Source organism: Polypterus senegalus, chromosome 7, assembly GCF_016835505.1.
Source record: "Polypterus senegalus isolate Bchr_013 chromosome 7, ASM1683550v1, whole genome shotgun sequence".
Lineage (NCBI taxonomy): Eukaryota > Metazoa > Chordata > Cladistia > Polypteriformes > Polypteridae > Polypterus > Polypterus senegalus.
The window spans coordinates 69,191,383-69,211,943 of NC_053160.1; the positions used below are offsets into that span (position 1 = coordinate 69,191,383).

Sequence of the window (20,561 nt, forward strand, 5' to 3'; positions counted from 1 at the left end):
TCAGATACTAAAACAGAGTCCCTGATTGTATGCAAGTTAACTGTTTAATCACAGAGAAAATGCTGTTTGAAAGTATTAGCAGTACAATGTTGAATGCAACCATATCTCATGTTGACTGTGGGGTGCACATCTGTTCTTACTGGAGTGCGTGGTACCAATCATGTGCAAGAGAATTGACATGAACTTTAACAAAACTAAAACCTGGAATGCCTTGTAAAAGTGTTTTGGTCATTGAAACATTTAAAAAAAAATATTTTTGGTACATACATTTTATCTGCAAACTCACAAACTCCACGAGAAGAATTCGGCAGATTAAATTATTATCTGTGAACAGATACCACATATAAAATTCAAAACATCAATACACTACTTGCTTGCATTAAAATTTAATCCTCAAACTTTGGCGGAGTCACCTTTTGCTACAATTAAAGCTTAAGTCTTTTGTGATGGCTATCAGCTTTGTCCACTACATAATTAATACTATTTTTTAAAAACAATTTACTAATACTGTATTTGTGTAAGCAGCAGATTTTAGTTTCTAACTTAAAAAAAGAATATGTCCCAGATAAGTGCCATTAATAATCTTGCAACATGATTACTATGAAATTATATGAATACTTTTGTAAGACTAGATGCAAATTTTGTTAAACCCTTCAGAATTATGTGTATTCCTGCTTTATGAGGTTGGATCTTCAGCCAAGTCTCAATAATATATAAACGCAACCTGCAAAATCTAAAAGCACACAAACAGCTGTACTTCTTGTTAATACTGAACACACTGATTGAACATTCACAGTTTAGGCTGAAAAAGTATGTAATCCCTTGTCTTTGGTAACTGGTGGAACCTCTTTTAGCAACAATTATTTCTATGAAAAGTTTCTTGTAGCTGCTGATCATACTTGAACACTGGTTTAGAGGAAATGTAGACCATTCCCCCATCCAAAACATTCAATTCATACAAAGAATCGTATAAATATTAATGAACAGCTCCTTCAAGGCCTTGTAAAAATCTTCTCTATTTGGCTGAAGTCAAAACTCTGAATTTGTAACTTCTGAGTCGAAACTCCAAGAACAAAAACTTTCTTCTGTTTAAACCATTCTGTTGTTGATTTACTCACTTGCTTCTGTTTCCACTATGCCTATGGTGATACACTGCAACATTCTCCTGTAGAATTCTGAAGTCATTATTGCTTCTGTGATATCAACTTGTGCACACCGTTAGACACTCCCAAACCATGATGCTCCCTCCGCAATGCAATGGATTTGTGGTGTGTTGTGTCATTCTGTCTTTCCTCCAAACACCGCTTTGCATCTTTCTAGCAAAGAGTTAAATGTTTGTCTTATCTTTTCACAGAATCCTGTTCCACAAGCATGGAATATCCAGGCGGTCTTTTACAAACTTGATATACAGTGGGTATGGAAAGTATTCAGACCCCCTTCAATTTTTCACTCTTTGTTATATTGCAGCCATTTGCTAAAATCATTTAAATTAATTGTTTTCCTCATTAATGTACACACAGCACCCCATATTGACAGACAAAAAAAAAGAATTTTTGAAATTCTAGCAGATTTATTAAAAAAGAAAAACTGAAATATCACATGGTCCTAAGTATTCAGACCCTTTGCTCAGTATTTAGTAGAAGCACCCTTTTGAGCTAATACAGCCATGAGTCTTCTTGATAAAGATGCAACAAGTTTTTCACACCTGAATTTGGGGATACTCTGCCATTCCTCCTTGCAGATCCTCTCCAGTTCTGTCAAGATGGATGGTAAACTTTGGTGGACAGCCATTTTTAGGTCTCTCCAGAGATGCTCAATTGGGTTTAAGTCAGGGCTCTGGCTGGGCCATTCAAGAACAGTCACAGAGTTGTTGTGAAGCCACTCCTTCGTTATTTTAGCTGTGTGCTTAGGGTCATTGTCTTATTGGAAGGTAAACCTTCAGCCCAGTCTGAGATGAATAAGAAAGTTCAATATGGCGGACATTGTTGACCGTTATGTGTAGAATTTCGAAATGAAACCTGCTTAACTTTTGTAAGTAAGCTGTAAAGAATGGGCCTGCCAAATTTCAGCCTTCTACCTACACGGGAAGTTGTAGAATTAGTGACTTTTGGAAAATTCAATATGGCGGCCGACAGTGGCGTCATACCACTGAAATAAGTACGTAGATCGGTTTTGGTTAGCGCAGGGAAGCCACCTATCAAATTTCATGAAGATGGGGTCAGCCTTCTACCTACACGGGAAGTTGGAAAATTGGTGACATTATCTATGTGTTTTGGATGTATAATTCCATAAAAAGTGTTTGACTCCTTCCTGATTACAGGGTTGTACTGGATAATATTGTTTATTAGGTATCTTGCATAAATAAAAAAAACATGTCACCTGTTAACTCTGATGCCCTTAACCTAGTATTAGATTTTGGTTGAAGATCTGAAAAGACTGAGTGCCCAACATTTTCTGTAACAGAGGAAATCAGGAAAGGGAAAAGCACTTTTTCATTGTAGTATATGTTTATGACAGGGTTAAGCTGGAAATAATTAACTTCTGACTCTGACTTTTCCATTGGAAATATATTTATTCTCTTTCAAAACCAACAACTCAAAAACGATAAAAAAGCTTGCCTTCATATATAGTTTTTTTGCACAATTAATTTATTTTGAAATGTATACTATTGTATATTTTGTACCGTTAGCAAAAATGAAATCAAGAATTATTAGCATTGTCGTTATGGATTACAAATGGCATACTAATAATACATGCATGTTGAACATACAGTATTATGTCTCTGCAGGAATAATGTACGCAACACATGCAGTGCAAGCAATACGACCATTCTAATACAGTCAGTCTTGCACTCTGAAAACCTTTGTGAAAAACAATTAGGGTTAATAGGCAGCTTATCATTCAACTGCACTGAAAAAGGCCATTATGTCTACAACATGAGAGAAGAAGGCAAATAGATACTGCTGGCATTTGCAAAATAATGGCACAGTTTTTAATACCATGAGTAAGAATCAGTATATTTGCCTAAATGCTCAGAAAAATAAAACAACAAATTATCAACAAAAAAGAAGAAAAAAAAAAAAGGTAAATGATTGGACAACTGGAAAAAAAATTGCAACTTTAACACACTCAAATTTGATAGGTTATCGTTTATGTAGTGATGAAATAAAATGAAGAAGGATCCTGAACGCCCATCCAAAATTGAGAATCACAAAGAAAAAATATTCTAGACTTTATATATAACTTTCATGAATGAGATTTTGATATGCATTTTTATACTATTTATACAATGTCCGGAAAAGACTCTCAATACAAACAAACATTCTTGGCTTGGAAGGTGAAGTATCCAGGAATTTTTAAGGCCTTTGATTCTTTCATCAGGTGGGCCACAGGTCCCAATTTTAAGCACACCATGAATGTGGACAAATAATTGCAAATACCCAAATACTGAACATATCCTTTAACAGTTCTTAAATGTTACTCAATACAAATAGACCAAACTCAAAAACTGAATAACTTCAGCTGTTTGTCTCAAAAAGTGTGTAGTAAGTAGTAATTATTATACAAGTATAGACAAAATAAGGAACAATCAAGAAAATATATCAGTAAATAAATTTTTAAAAATTGATCATTTGTTATTAATCTTTATTTATTAAAAATAAAAATGCAATCATCTACTTACCTTATAGTGGATCTGTAATTGTTCATTTGTGGACTCATTTTGTAACAGTGAGGCTCTATTAATATATGCTTCTGCCTGTACTGGATCATCATCTTCAAGGTACAAACGAGCAATTTTCAGATACGTATCTAGCTTGTAATCAACATTGTACTGTCTGCAAAACATAACAAAAACATTTTTTTAAGTTTTCTAAATGAATACATTTAGTACATCATTTCTGTAGCCACAACTTTAAAAAATTTATTCCAACATAAATCACATATAAAACCAAATTTCATTCACTGTTAGAATTTCTTGCATATTATCTCTGCCCACTGCACATAACCTTAATCAAACCTGCAATACTACACAAAAATAATATAGTCCAATGCCTTCAGAAAACTGAGTGTGTGCAACTCTGTGATAAAGATAATAACATTCCCTAAAGGGCCAGCAACCAAGGTAATACTTGGGATATACAAACCCACCAAAATTTAAAACACTGCCATGTATGAGTGAGAAGAGGCCAGTATAGCTTCTACGGTTAGCATGATGGCAATAAGTAAAGTTACAAAAGTGATAATGTTACATATTTAGGAAGAAAAACAACTATAAAAAGTAAGGCCCAATGAGACCGGTAGAGATTATTTTGTGTTCTCTCTTTTCCTTGTCACTATAATCACCTCTCCTCTGCATGTTTGAAATAGCAAATGCTGAATTTCTGACAATTATAGACTCTTACTGGCATTACTCTAGTTGAAGTGAAATGACAAAGAATGTTTTCCCCTGAAACTAAAATTAAAAGCTAGTGGGATTTTGAGTATAATACGACCTGAATGCGGTCACGTGTATCCGCTTGTGCGACTGTAAACAAACAGCTGAGAGCATTCGTAAGCGTCAGTCGGAGCCCAGATACATGTTTTTGTGGACGTAATTTCGGTCAGTGCAGTGATTCATATATATATATATATATATATATATATATATATATATATATATATATATATATATATATATATATATATATATATATATATAATTCACTAAGACTATGGCAAGCAAGACGCATAATTGCTAAGGAAGGAAGAGAAGGTAACGAAGGTAAAGAAAGCGATTGTTAAGGGATGTTAGCTAGCGGCCTGGCATGGCACATGATGATGTCATCAGGCTGAGTCAGCACTGGCTTGCTTTGGAGTGTATTATTACAGCAGTTCACAACACAGCCAGCTTTGAACTGAGTGCTCGACTACTGTCATTATTAACTTGAGAAACAGCGATTACAATCGAAACGAAGAAGGAAATTGTGCGGAAATATGAGAGTGGCATTCGTGACCGATCTCGCTAATATGTACAGCATGTCGAAATCCACCATCTCGACAATTTTACAAATAAAAAATTTGCATAAGGAGGCTCCTTCTAAGCAATAACCACCTTCCGTTTCATTCTCCTCCTCCTCCCTTCCTGCAGCCCAAAGATGTCAAATTAAATGGCGAGTACTATATGAAATTGTTGTTTCTGGTAGGCTACGCACTTTTTATAACGTTTTGGTTAGTACATTAAAAAAATTATTGGTGTTTTGGTAAATTATGCGCATTATACAACCCTTTTTCATTATGAAAAGGTTAAGTAAGTGTTGCTGTGGGAGGTTCAGAATGCATTATGGGTATTTCCATTATTTCTTATGGGAAAAATAGTCTTGACTTACAACCAACTTGAGTTACAACCAGCCCTCGCGAACGAATTGAGTTCGTAAGTCAAGGGTCCACTGTATACACACACACACATATATTATATATTATATATATATATTACTAGTAAAATACCAAGCCACATGGAGAAGTAGTGTGTTAAAGAAGCAATGAAAAGAAAAGGAAAGATTTTGAAAATAACGTAACATGATTGTCAATGTAATTGTTTTGTCACTGTTGTGAGTGATGAGTGTTGTTGTCATATATATATATTTACACACACACACATAAACATATATACATACATATATATCTACATACATACACACACACAAATACATATATATATATATATATATATATATATACACACACACAAATACATATATATACATACACAAACACACACACAATACATATATATATATATATATATATATATGTATTGTGTGTTTGTGTATGTATATATATATATACACAAATACATATATATATATATATATATACATACACACACACACACACAAATATATATATATATATATATATACACACAAACACACACAAATACATATATATATATATATATATATACACACACAAACACACGCACAAATACATATATATATACACACACACATACACACATACACATATATATATATATATATATATATACACACACTGTATACACATACATATATATGTATGAGAGAGAGAGAGCATCCAAGAGGTAATAAAAGAAGACAAGTAAAAGAAATATGATTCTAGAAACTCAAGAATCTCCCAGCTACTAGTATTAAATGCAGTTTTTAAGAGGAATAGTTCAGTCTTCTTAAAAACAAAATGGTTGGAGCAAAAAACAGAAAAAAATAAACAGTACAAAACCAAATTGTTGTGTATGACATCACAATTAAGTGATGGGTATAAGTTCCTTATAAGATTCATATTTATTAGATTTGTAAACTTTTACTTACTTTTGTCCAGTCTCCAGTGGAATTCCCACTAAAACCTGTGCAGCATTCCTCCAGTCTTCTTCTTTCTCATAGATTGTTGCAAGGTGCTGTCTTATTGAAGCCACCTTTTTGGAAGTTCAAATGGAGGAAAACAAAAAACACTTTCTGGTCAAATAGTTTATATAAATCAAAGAAGAATGCATATACGTAAGATGATTTAGATAGGAAAAAAAAATATTGTAAACTGTTAATATAAATGAAGTTAAGAAGTAAGGTATCAGTATTTTTAACAGAAATCAAAATGTGGGTGTTTACCAGAAAAGCACATTAGTTTCATTCAGCCACATGAGCTAATGAAGCATAATGTACTCATGAATATAATTAAATAATAACACTGTTCATGTTGTTAATACTGTATATGCTGTTAAATTTTGATTTTGCATCAAAAAATTCTTAAAGAACTAGAACAGGCAGTAGGTATCAAACTGTAATGAATCATACTTAAGTTCCCCAAAAACTGGTTGTAGCACTGTCACTCATAATTGCCATGTACCCAAAAAAACATGAATATTAAAGGTTAAAGTGAGGAATAATAACACATCTTACTGTGACAATAAATCAATGAAAACTATATAAATGACAAATAAGAAGATGACTACTGGAGGAATATATCAAGAAAACATTAATTAGAAAAAGAAGACAGGCTATAAATAAATCAAATTCTCCCTCAAAACAGAATAAAATCTACGTTATGCTTCAATAAGTTTATGAAGTACAGAAAAATTTTGGTATCAACTCAGAAAGCTTTAGTTGAAAAATGGGTGAATTCTAATTATAGATGAAATGAATTATAATTTTTAAATGGGAAAGCAGACCTCATATGTTGCATAAGTGCATCAGTAGACAGAATATTAAAGTTCAATACTTATGTTTCATATATGTTCCATCTTAAAACTGATGCACACTATAAAACATCCGATGATTGTTTTTTTTTTTCTCCCCCCATATAAAATATATATTAAAAAATACATTCCAGAAAGTATATATGTTGAGCCTTGCTAAGCACTATCTTCTATAATTTGAAACACTCAGTATAATTTCTTTGTGAACAACAATTTTACTGAAATGTCATTCCACTTTTGACATGCTCTCTACTTTATGCCTTACCTGTTCTTCAAAGGAAATCACTCGAGGCTGGATCTTTTCCAAAGTGAAATGGTAGATCTCCTTCGCTGTAGTGTCTGGGAGGTTTGGCAGGTGGGTGCAGAAATCAGTTAGCAGCTGCCTTGATATTACCAAGCTGACATTTTCATTGACCACTGAAAAACACAAGTGGTACAAGAAACACCAATAAAATTTAGAATGGTGCCATAAAATTTCCACAGCAATCTCTCATCAATGTACTGAGACTTTCAAACCACTTAAATCACCAAAATTAACAGCAAACATTATGATTAGTACCAATTATAATCTAACAGTACAAACAAGCAGGAGAATATCTTACCAAATGAAAGGAGTGGTCACTTTATTAAGTAAGCCTGTCTTTCCTACATAAATGAGTTCTTACTCAGTGACTGCATTACGTGTAAAGATTACTATTTAAAGTAAGCATTCAGATAAAAATGGATCAGGTAGGTTTGCAATCCAAAAGAAGTTTTGGCAAGACTAAGGACTTTAAGTGGCTTTAAACACAGTTTATTGTGGCAGATAGTGTTAGAACCAAAGAGACTCTGGTGAGGTTTTCACAAACAACAGTCTCTCGGGTATATTAAGAACACACAACCAACTCAAAGTTCTGGCCATGGACAATCATAGAATTAAAAATAGACTGATGGTGAAAGGAGGCAAAAGGTGCCTATGACAGACAGTAAACTAAAACATATGAAAGTTGTGCCTAATACATAACATTAAGAAGTACCATTAATTACACCTTGCCCTGAATGTGGCATGGCAACCATGTCTGATCTGTGAATTGGCATTTTCTTCCAAGAATCTTAACAATAAATTCAAACTAATGACTTCAGTCAACATATCTCATACAGGCTGAAAGTTAAGGAACAGGCTATTTGGAGTAGAGCTTACCATCCAGCTAATTTGCAGTAATGTAGGTATGAAAAGAAACAACACAGCCAATAAAGTTCATCATTCTCATTCACTATGTTATATTACCATACTCTTTATTCAGAAATGTTGATACAATGATTTATATGAGTTATACTTTTTTCGTCCCCAAGGGTCAAACCTTAAGAAGAAAAAAAAAGTCTATTTTTTTAATTAACATTTAAATACAGAAGGTGCAGCTTGCTGTGTGCACCAAAGAAACATGCTGTTAGAATACACCAGCATTCAAGGTAACTCATCTTTAGAGTGTTCATGAAGGAGTGAATCATTTCATTTGGAGGTTTAAGCTGGTTTTCTGCAAAACACATTCTATGTGGTAACAAAGGAGCAAAATTAAATCATTCTTGTGCAGATCTCTGGTTGAGAAGCTCCCAAAAGTGTTCTTCAATCCATTAGACAAGAAAAAACTGGTAAATATTTAAAAATATATCCCATCTATCCATTTTCTAGTTTGCTTATCCAATTCAGAGTAATAGGAAATAGATCATTGTCTTGGAAGAAATGGAAACAAGCCTTGACACAGTCCCTGAAAGGTTGCTTGTCTGCTGAATAGAACATTAACACTCTCACTCACTCATACTAGGCTAATTTAGAGCTGCCAGTTTACCTAACATGTATATCTTTGGGGTAACAGAGGACAAACTACACAGAAAGACATAAAGATGTGTATTAGTTACTGTTAAACTTTAGACACCAATACATACAGTGCATACGAAAAGTATTCACAGCACATCACTTTTTGTTATGTTACAGCCTTATTCCAAAATGGATTAAATTAATTTTGTTCCTCAGAATTCTACACAAAACACCCCATAATGACTACATGAAAAAAAATTAACTTGAGATTTTTGCAAATTTATTAAAAATAAAAAAAATTGCAAAAGCACATGTACATAAGTATTCACAGCCTTTGCCATGAAGCTTAAAACTGAGCTCAGGTGCATCCTATTTCCCTTGATCATCCTCAAGATGTTTCTGCAGCTTAATTGGAGTCCACCTGTGGTAAATTCAGTTGACTGGACATAATCTGGAAAGGCACACACCTGTCTATATAAGGTCCCACAGTTGACAGTTCATGTCAGAGCACAAACCAAGCATGAAATCAAAGGAATTGTCTGTAGACCTCTGAGACAGGACTGTCTCGAGGCACATATCTGGGGGTTACAGAAAATGTTCTGCTGCTTTGAAGGTCCAAATGAGCACAGTGGCTTCCATCATCCATAAGTGGAAGAAGTTCGAAACCACCTGGACTCTTCCTAGAGCCTGCCGGACATTTAAACTGAGCGATCGGGTCAGAAGGGCCTTAGTCAGGGAGGTGACCAAGAACCCGATGGTCACTCTGCCAGAGCTCCAGAGGTCCTCTGTGGAGAGAGGAGAACCTTCCAGAAGGACAACCATCTCTGCAGCAATCCACCAATCAGACCTGTATGGTAGAGTGGCCAGATGGAAGCCACTCCTTAGTAAAAAGCACATGGCAGCCCGCCTGGAGTTTGCCAAAAGGCACCTGAAGGACACTCAGACCATGAGAAACAAAATTCTCTGGTCTGATGAGACAAAGTTTGAACTCTTTGGTGTGAATGCCAGGCGTCACGTTTAGAGGAAACCAGGCACCGCTCATCACCAGGCCAATACCATCCCTACAGTGAAGCATGGTGGTGGCAGCATCATGCTGTGGGGATGTTTTTCAGTGGCAGGAACTGGGAGACTAGTCAGGATAAAGGGAAAGATGACTGCAGCAATGTACAGAGGCATCCTGGATGAAAACCTGCTCCAGAGTGCTCTTGACCTCAGACAGGGGCGACGGTTCATCTTTCAGCAGGACAACGACCCTAAGCACACAGCCAAGATATCAAAGGAGTGGCTTCAGGACAACTCTGTGAATGTCCTTGAGTGGCCCAGCCAGAGCCCAGACTTGAATCCGATTGAACATCTCTGGAGAGATCTTAAAATGGCTGTGCAAAGACGCTTCCCATCCAACCTGATGGAGCTTGAGAGGTGCTGTAAAAAGGAATTCGCAAAACTGGCCAAGGATAGGTGTGCCAAGCTTGTGGCATCATATTCAAAAAGACTTGAGGCTGTAATTGCTGCCAAAGGTGCCTTGACAAAGTATTGAGCAAAGGCTGTGAATACTTATGTACATGTGATTTCTCTGTTTTTTTTATTTTTAATAAATTTGCAAAAGCCTCAAGTAAACTTTTTTCATGTTGTCATTATGGGGTGTTGTGTGTAGAATTCTGAGGAAAAAAATTAATTTAATCCATTTTGGAATAAGGCTGTAACATAACAAAATGTGGAAAAAGTAATGTGCTGTGAATACTTTCCGGATGCACTGTATCGGCATAAGAACTTCCTTGAAAGTGTCAGTTTCTAACCAAATATAAAAAATGCAAACCATGTATTACTTCAAATCCATTGTTCCAAAGATCTCGATGCCAGTGTTTAAAACAAAGTAATGTGGGATTATTTAAAATAATTAAATACTACAGGAAAGGCAAGCCAAAGCGTAATGTGACTGTCAGCAGTGACAAACTTAAAACCTAAGTTTATTTATATTTTTACACTTTCAACAATGCTGAAAGAAAAAGCTGGACTAAGCTGTTAATAGTTTTCCTGAGTTCAAGACTTTAATCTTAAAAGGGATACTTCTTGCTCACAATAAAAAATGTATTGTTAAAAAATCAAGATAAATTCAATAGCAGTTTTAGTACTCCATTTCATGACACCATCTTTACAGAAAGTAGCATGACAAATGGCCATTTTTTCTACAGAACGTTTCTATAGTAGATTTTCCCATCAATTCAGCAGGGAAGATGGGCTTGGCAAATAGCAATCAAAAAAGCAGTTAATTTTATGAGACACCTCATTTTTTATTTATCTACTAAGCTTATTTGTTAATTTATGAAGAATAGAAACTCGCTGCTATCAACCTATTCATTTATTTTTATTTAAACACAAATAACTTCTGTAACTACAGTATGATGAGGTACTTAATTGTATAAGGTTAAGAATAAATTTTATACAGACTGAAAAAATCCCATTCTATTCTTGCAAAACCTCTTTTTAATGCTACAGCTGAAGTGTGTAACTAATCGACCTATTCTTTATGGCTCTGCAAAATACAAAGCTGATATTACTACAACATTCTAAATGTTAAATAAACTTCAAAAGAGAACTCACTAAGATGCAGTATCCATGGAAAATGAACATTCAGATCTTTACAGCTCAGTTTTCCTCTAATCACGCGGTTACTTAAAATATTCAGATAAAACTATAGCAACACAAAAATTACCAAATGTGAAAACAGAAGGAGTAAAATAAGTTTAAAACAGAAACATACAAACATACACAACTCAAATAAAGACAATAAGCAAAACTCACTAGCTTCCACAAAGGCCTTTAAAGACTCCAATTGATCAGCACCAGTTAACTGCAGAGCCTTTTCGAGAATTTGTCGATACCTGTAAAAACAAAAAAACAAAAAAAAGAAATAAAACAATTAATTCCAAAGTTCACCTGATTTGCACATTTTTACTGGAATTATTTCAATAATTGCTTCATCTTCTAACTTTTGTTCCAAAATACTATAATTTTTGCCTAAATTTCAAGTTACTGAATGCCTATGATAATCACTTCTGATATTCTATAGCCATGTACAGCACAATATTGCCTTTTAACAGAGTTGCAGCATAGTACCTGAGTGGCTACGACACTCATTCAACCCACCTTCAATTCAGTCACTGCAATAGTCCCCCATTAAACACTTCAATCACAGTAAAACAAAAGGCTAAACAAAAAAAGACAAAGAAAAGCAAACTGATCCCACATCAGTATGTGAGAATCTCTAGATTTTGTGTTTATTTTTATTTCAAATCCACAAACTTGAAAACTGCACCAATTGTTTATAACCAAGACAATAAAAAGATGCACAGGTTTCCTGCTGGATACTTGCAGTCTACATGATGGAAAGATGTAATGATAATATATGCTCAAAATATTTGAGTTTGTACCATTTACAATACAATCCAAAATTCTGTTTCTTAATACATCATATTCTAGGCTTTTAGAGGAAAGATGTCCTCATGTGGTATGCTCATAAGCCGCATACTATTTACAACAGGTTGGTTAGCAATGCTGCAAAAAAGCATTTTTTGGTTTTGTTTCTTTCTGTGAACATTTTTCTTGTATACCACTGCTTGGGAGTCATTAAATTAGTGACCCATGGATTTAGTATGCAATTTGAGAAAAATATTCTAGCCCCTCTACATGCAATTCTTATTGCTATTATTCAGCACCATTATGACATCTAACTATCGAACATGATTTCACACATCAAGAATTATTCAGATACATTATGGAAATCTTGAGGCAAGCAAATACCAGTGTCTGATGCTTGTTACATTTCCATGGATTACAGTTTCCCATACTAACTTTATGATAATGGATTCATGAATATTGATTTCAGCTTAGCTGAAGTGAACACCTTACTCTTATGGGAGATTTTGGAAGCATTGTGTACTCCAGAAAACACTGTCTGCTATCTTAATTTTTTTTCCAATTTTGATAGTGCACAGCTTGTGCTACAATTGAACTCCAATGTTTTATAATTTGCTTTGTCAACATTTTACAAACTAACAGGTATCAATAAGAGCCTGCGTGCGGGCATCTTTGCTCAAATATTATTTGCAAGTTTTCCTTTATTTACTACTAACACAATGAAAACAGGAGAGTCAAAAAATGTTCCAACGGCACTGCACAACAGCTGTCTTTTAACTCTAACCCCCAAAAGTTAATGCAAAACAAAAAATCCCAATGTGGATTAATAAAGCATATTTAAAAAAAAAAAAAAAAAAAGGTCATTGCCCAATCCCCATTTACATGTTATTTCATAAGTTAAATATAATGGTAACTAGAAAGATTTAATAAACTGTTTTCCAGGTACAGTGCAGGAAGGTTGAGCAATTTTCTAGAAAACAAGCTCAACAAAATCACGCAGTAAGTGAAATAGAGGCATCAGACTACAGTTTCTCTATATATAAACAGTAAAACAAACCCATCCTAACTCTTCTGCATTGAGCAGCTTTGTGAAAAGAAGAGTTCTAAAGCCAAAAGCCTGTTAAACTGTTAAGGTATTTCTATGTACAGTATGTACTTTCTTTGTGTGATGCTTTAAATCTTTCCATAGAATTGGTTAGCTGTGTGCTGACATTCCATGCGTAAAAAGCCTGTAGTGTTTATGTTATGCACATGGCATGAAGATAACATTTTTTACATGATTTAATACCAAGCACGAGGTTCATATGTCTCTTCCTTGCGATATAAGCATGCAAGAACACCTTACTGACAGGGCAGAAGACCTCTACAAAATGTACAAGATAAGCTCACAAAAAAATAAATCAAGAGGAACTGAGTGCCACTTAAGTTAAAATGCAGCTTTCTTTAGCCAGTCACTACAACACTGTCAATATATATAGTACTACTACTTTCTACTGTAGCTACATCACAATGCAGAGGTACAAAGTCACCAGTAGACTTCTCATCTATTGTGTGCACTGTGTCTCATAGTGTAATGTTCTCCCAATTTTTCTGTCCTTTGTGTTGAATACAAATTCAGGATTCTTTGCAGTGTATGCAAAAAGCTTTATAAACAAAGGAGTGTAGAAAATTATGGTTTTGCAGTGAGCATATGTTAAAATATAACTGAAACCACCACCGCTAAAAAGCATTTTATTTATGGGCACACTTCTACACATGCTAAGTATTTAATATCCTACAACTCGCTTATATATTTTCTGACACATTGTAACTTTAGTTTCCAGAAAAATAAATAAATAATAAATTTAACCATACACGTGAATTACAGTATATGTATTTCTAAATATTAATTCCAACTATAGATTTTAAAATGAAATCAAATATTATAAGAATTTAAGAATACTACAAGAATAGATTAATTACAATTTTATTCTTTACTACAGAAAGTACGGATATCTTCTCAAACATTCTCCCTGTGACATCTACAAATAACTGATTTTTGTATTTGCGAAACTAGGTGTGTCAATACCAAATTGGAGAGAACCACTTTTATAACTTACTTTTTCCCCACAGTCTCTTAATCAAAATTACTCCCTTTAACTAATGTTCTTGGTTACCGTAATTAGAATACTTGTTTTACTGTGTTTTTAAGGCAATTCTGCAAGTTTATAATTAGCATGTGGCACAAAATTCAGCAGTGATGTGCATTAATATGGTACCTTTGAGTTAATACACTTCTTAGTTATAATTTCACTCCAGATTTTTTCTGTTGGCAAAAGGCAATATATTACACTGTATGTATACTACATGCAATATAATAAGATTAACCTGTATGCTATTTCACAATAAGAAAGGGACTTTACCAACCCAATGAAAACAAATATTGAAAACACAATGACTGTTAAAGACTCCTACTATATATAGCTATAGTGAACCATCACCTTTTCATCTAGCAATAATTTGCTTTCTGTTAAACTTCCAGTAGTACATGGGTAAAATTAAATACTGTACTAAGTCAGTGGAACTAAAGTCTTGGAAATCAATACCTAAAACAATAAAAATATACCCTTCATACTGTATGTGGACTCATAATTAATTAATGAAATATGAATACCATTGAAAATACCTCTTCACATATTACACTGTCAGAACACTACACCAACATAATTTCAGATTAGGCCACCAGACTACTGCAATTTAGGCAAATCTGGTTTTAAGAATAATGTGGCTTTAACTTAATAATGTTTACTGGTGACAAAGAAGGGACTTAGAAGGCTGAGGTTATGACTATGGACTAAATAAGGCTAGTAAGTGTGAAAAATGTTAGCATTTTGGGTATGTGAAAATAGTGAAGCATGTATTACTAGGTGTCACTGGGTACAGTTGTTGCTTAAGAATAGACAGAATGTAGTTGTAACCAACCACCCATTTTCTAAAGCATGCTTTCCAATGGTGTGTCTTATAGAGGAACTTGTATATGCATACCAAAAAGGTTAAAATCAAAACTACAATGCAGCTAATACCCAAACAATCATAGGGAATATGAGAATATGAAGGCAACCATTAAGAAGAATATTAGGGAGGCTAAAAGATAGTTGGAGAGGAATATAACAGATGAGGCAAGACACAAGCCAAAGAGATTCTTTCAATATTTTAATAGTAAAAGAACAGTCAAGGAGGAGGTGAAGTGCATCAGGAATAGTAAAAGGGAATTAAAAATCCTGACAGTGAAATAGTGGATGCTCTAAATAAGCATTTTTCTGAGTTGTTCACAGCGGTAAATGGGACTACTAAGGAGGTAGTGATTGATTTGGAAATTGTAGAGGGAGAAATACTTCTCAGATTAAATAAGCTGAAATCAAACAAATCACCAGGACCAGATAATATTTACCCTCGAGTTCTTAAGAAGGGTCGTGAGTACATAAATAAACCCTTGACACATTTTTAGGAAGTCACTGCACACTGGGGAAATTATATATACATTATATACAAAGGGTGACTGGGCAGATCCAAGCAACTATAGGTCAGTAAGCTTAACGTGCATCACAGGAAAATTAATGGAAGACATTATTAAGGATAACATTGAGCAGCACATGGCAAGTAAATGAGTTTTTCTGAACAGTCAGCATGAGTTCAGAAGAGGATGGTCATGTTTCACTAAAATGTTTGAATTCTATGAGGAAGCAACAACAGGATATAATCAAAGTGGAGCATATGATATTATTTATATGGACTTTCAGAAAGCATTTGATTAGATGTCACATGAGGGGTCAGCATCAGACTAAATGAAGTGGGAGTTCAGGGTGATGTTTTTAGATGGGTGCAGAATTGGCCCAGACAAAGGAAACAGAGGGTGACAGTGCAAGGAACTTTATGAACCTTGTGAATTTCCCCTTGGCATTAATAAAGTATCTATCTATCAAAATTGGCTGATGTTAAGAGTGGTGTTCCACCAAAGTCAGTGCTAGGGCCACTGATATTTTTATAATATATAAATGATTAGGCCAGAAATAAAAGTAACAAGCTGGTTATGTTTGTAGATGATACCAAGATAGATGGATTGGCAGATAATCTGAAATCTGTTAAAGCATTACAGAGGGACTTGGACAGCATACAGGCTTGGCAGATTTGTGGCAGATGAAGTGTAATGTCAGTAAATGTAAAGTATGACATATAGAAAGTAAAAATCCTAGGTCTGAATACATGGTGGGAGGTCTGAAAATTGCGAGTATACTTTATGAGACAAGTTTAGGAGCCGTAGTGGACTCCACACTATCAGACAGTGTTCAGAAGCCATTAAGATGGCCAACAGAATGTTAGTTTATATAGCACGATACATAGAGTACCATCCAAGGAGGTTATGCTGAAGCTTTATAATGCATTGGTGAGGCCTCATCTGGAGTACTGTGTGCAGTTTTGGTCCCCAGCCTGCAAAAAGGACAGAGCAGCACTAGAAAAGGTCCAGAGAAGTACAACTAGGCTCATTCCAGGGCTACAGGAGATGAATTATGAAGAAAAGTTAAAAGTGTTTAACTTTTTGAGTTTAAGCAAAAGAAGATTAAGAGGTGATGTGACTGAAGTGTTTAAAATTATGAAGGGAATTAGTACAGTGGATCAAGACTGTTATTTTCAAATAAGTTCATAAATAACAAGGGGATACAGTTGGAAACTTGTTAAGGGTAAATTTTTAACAAACATTAGGAAGTTTTTCTTTACACTGAGATCCACAGACACTTGGAATAAGTTACTAAGTAGCGTGGTAGACAGTAAGCCTTTAGGGATTTGCCAAACTAGACTAGATTTTATTTTTTAGAAGAATTAAGTGGATAGGACTGACAAGCTTTGTTTGGTTGAATGCCCTATTCTCGTCTAGATTGTTCTAATTTTCTAAAGTCTTGAAATATTAATTACAATGAAAAGTGGACAAGAAGTCATTAAAACAGCTAATACATTCTTGGTTCTGCTCACATGACTTTGCTAAATATATACATCTTTAATAGAACATACTTTAAAATATTTTCTCCGTTTAAATGCGTAACACAACCCTAACATTCTCAAACCCACTCTTTCCAGTTTGAAGTTAAAGTCAACTGAACCCAACATTGCCACGCTAGACACAAGGTAAGTAAACAGCCATGGACAGAGTCATCAGATTTATCAAAAGCACACTTCTTCTTCATCTTCTTCCGGCTGCTCCAGTTAGGGAACAGCACAGCAGATAATCTTCTTGCATACCTTTATGTCCTCTGCATCTTGTTCTGTTACACCCATCACCTGCATGTCCTCTCTCACCACATCCATAAACCTTCTCTTAGGCCTTCCTCTTTTTCTTTTCCCCGGCAGCTATATCCTTAGCATCCTTCTCCCAATATACTCCGCATCTCTCCTCTGCACATGTCCAAACCAACATAAACTCGCCTCTCTGATTTTGTCTCCCAACCGTCCAACTTGAGCTGACCCTCTAATGTACTCATTTCTAATCCTATCCATCCTTGTCACACCCAATGCAAATCTTAGCATCTTTAACTCTGCTACCACCAGCTCTGTTTCCTGCTTTCTGGTCAGTGCCACCGTTTCCAACCCATATAACATACCTGGTCTCACTACCGTCCTGTAGACCTTCCCTTTCACTCTTGCTGATATCTGTCTTTCACAAATCACTCCTGACACTTCTCCACCCATTCCACCCTGCCTGCACTCTCTTTTTCACCTCTCTTCCATAATCCCCATTACTCTGTACTGTTGATCCCAAGTATTTAAACTCCTCCACCTTCGCCAACTCTACTCCGTGCATCCTCACCATTCCACTGACCTCCCTCTTATTTACACACATGTATTCTGTCTTGTTCCTACTGACCTTCATTCCTCTTCTCTCTTCAGTATATCTCCATCTCTCCAGGGTCTTCTCAACCGGTTCCCTACTATCGTTAGAGATCACAATATCATCAGCAAACATCATAGTGCAAGGGGACCCCTGTGTAATCTTGTCTGTCAACCTGTCCATCACCATTGCAAATAAGAAACGGCTCAGAGCCGATCCCTGACATAACCCCACCTCCAACTTGAATGCATCCGTCACTCCAACCGCAGACCTCACCGTGGTCACACTTCCCTCGTACATACTGTATCCTGTACAACTCTTACATACTTCTCTGCCACTCCCAACTTCTTCATACAATACCACAACTCCTCTCAAGGCACCCTGTCATATGCTTTCTCCAGGTCCACAGACGCAATGCAACTCCTTCTGGCCTTCTCTATACTTCTCTATCAACACCCTCAGAGCAAACATCACATCTGTGGTGCTCTTTATTAGCATGAAACCATACAACTGCTCACTAATCATCACCTTACTTCTTAACCTAGCTTCCACTACTCTTTCCCACAACTTCATGCTGTGGCTCATCAATGTTATCCCCCTGTGGTTACTATAGTCCTGCACATCCCTTTTATTCTTAAACTAGCAGAATACCCGCATGTGCCAGCAACACTCATGACAATGACAACACAATTACATTGTCAATCATGTTACGTTATTATTAAAATGTTTCCTTTTCTTTTTCATTACTTCTTTAACACACTACTTCTCCGCTGCGAAGCGCGGGTATTCTGACAATGACAAGAAGTACAAGTAGAGAAGTAGACCAAAAGCACCTCAAAAGACATCATGCCAAGATCCAAAGAAATTCAGGAACAAATGAGAACAGAAGTAATTGAGATCTATCAGTCTGGTAAAGGTTATAAAGCCATTTCTAAAGCTTTGGGACTCCAGCGAACCACAGTAAAGAGCCATTATCCACAAATGGTAAAAACATGGAACAGTGGTGAACCTTCCCAGGAGTGGCCGGCCGACCAAAATAACCCCAAGAGCGCAGAGACGACTCATCCGAGAGGTCACAAAAGACCCCAGGACAACGTCTAAAGAACTGCAGGGCACACTTGCCTCAATTAAGGTCAGTGTTCACGAATCCACCATAAGAAAGAGTTGGTCTCGTCCGATGCGAGAGATGGACGTCTGAAGTGGAGCTCCGCTAGCAGTGGTGCCATTTTTCATATTATTTGCTTATTATTCGGAGATATCCTATATTTATTCAACCCGAGAGGGACTGCTACAGTATATGTAAGCACATATAAACATGGCCAGCAAGAAGGGGGGTTCGAAAGAATCAAAAACTAAAGCTACATCCAAGCTGCGATCAGCAAGCCCCAGTTCAAGATACAGCCTATCAGATACAGACCTGGATCAGATGGGCGAAAGCACAGACTCCTCGGGACCACGGTCCACTACATCGTCGCCGGCTGAGAGCGAAAAGGGGAGCGAAGGTGCGATCGTGAGTGCAGATGTGGATAGCTCGCCGATTGGAGAAGATTACCTGAAACTGGAAAGGGCCGGGAAGTCTGCGGCTTCAGTTACGCAATTACACGGGACTGGAGCAGCGGGGATACCGGCTTCAGCAAAGTCTGCTGCTTCATCTACGGTACAAGTAGGCACAATTGAGCTATCTGAACTGAAAGTGTTGCTCGCTGAGCTCACGCACGATATAAAGAAAAGCGAGAAGGCTAATGAGAAAGCAACAGCAAAGGCACTTGAGAGACTGAAACAGGAATTGAAACAGGAGATGAAACAGGCCAATGAATGGCTGCGACATGAATTCCAACAGGCAATTGAAAGGCGGCGTCAAGAGGTACAACTCGAGCTTCGACAGGTGCTGGGTAAAATTGAAGAGCGCATTCAGAAAAACTTCGGTTAAACTGAGCACGCTTGCTGATCAATTGGAGCATCTTAAGGAGACATTCACGAATCGGATCGAAATGGCAGAACATTCAGCTGCCAGTGCCGAGGAAAGAGCAGTAAATGTCAGTTCCAAATGTAAAAAACTCGGAGAAAAACTTGGAGACAGACTGGCTGCTTTAGAAGATGGGAGTAGAAGGTATAATGTCAGAATTGAAGGTCTGCGGAGAATCGAAAGTTCAAACCCTGTGAAATTCGCAGCTGAACTTTTTTCTAAAATAATCGGGGGCGATTCTGAGATAGCAGCGGCTTACTGCGTACGCGGATCAAACACCATCAGACCCCGACCAAGATCTTTTATAGTTCATTTT

The 20,561-nt window shown here is 36.0% G+C and overlaps 1 protein-coding gene across 2 annotated transcripts in view; it reads right to left on the reverse strand.

Moving 5' to 3' along the window:
- Positions 1-20,561, reverse strand: part of cops4 (COP9 constitutive photomorphogenic homolog subunit 4 (Arabidopsis)) — a 50,215-nt gene that overhangs the window by 18,514 nt on the left and 11,140 nt on the right. For both annotated transcript variants that reach the window (XM_039758823.1, XM_039758822.1), the window contains exons 2-5: positions 11,805-11,884; positions 7,473-7,624; positions 6,327-6,430; positions 3,683-3,836 (exon numbers count right to left, since the gene is read on the reverse strand). In XM_039758823.1, coding sequence (XP_039614757.1) covers positions 3,683-3,836; positions 6,327-6,430; positions 7,473-7,624; positions 11,805-11,884 — 490 coding nt within the window. The remainder of the gene's footprint in view (positions 1-3,682; positions 3,837-6,326; positions 6,431-7,472; positions 7,625-11,804; positions 11,885-20,561) is intronic.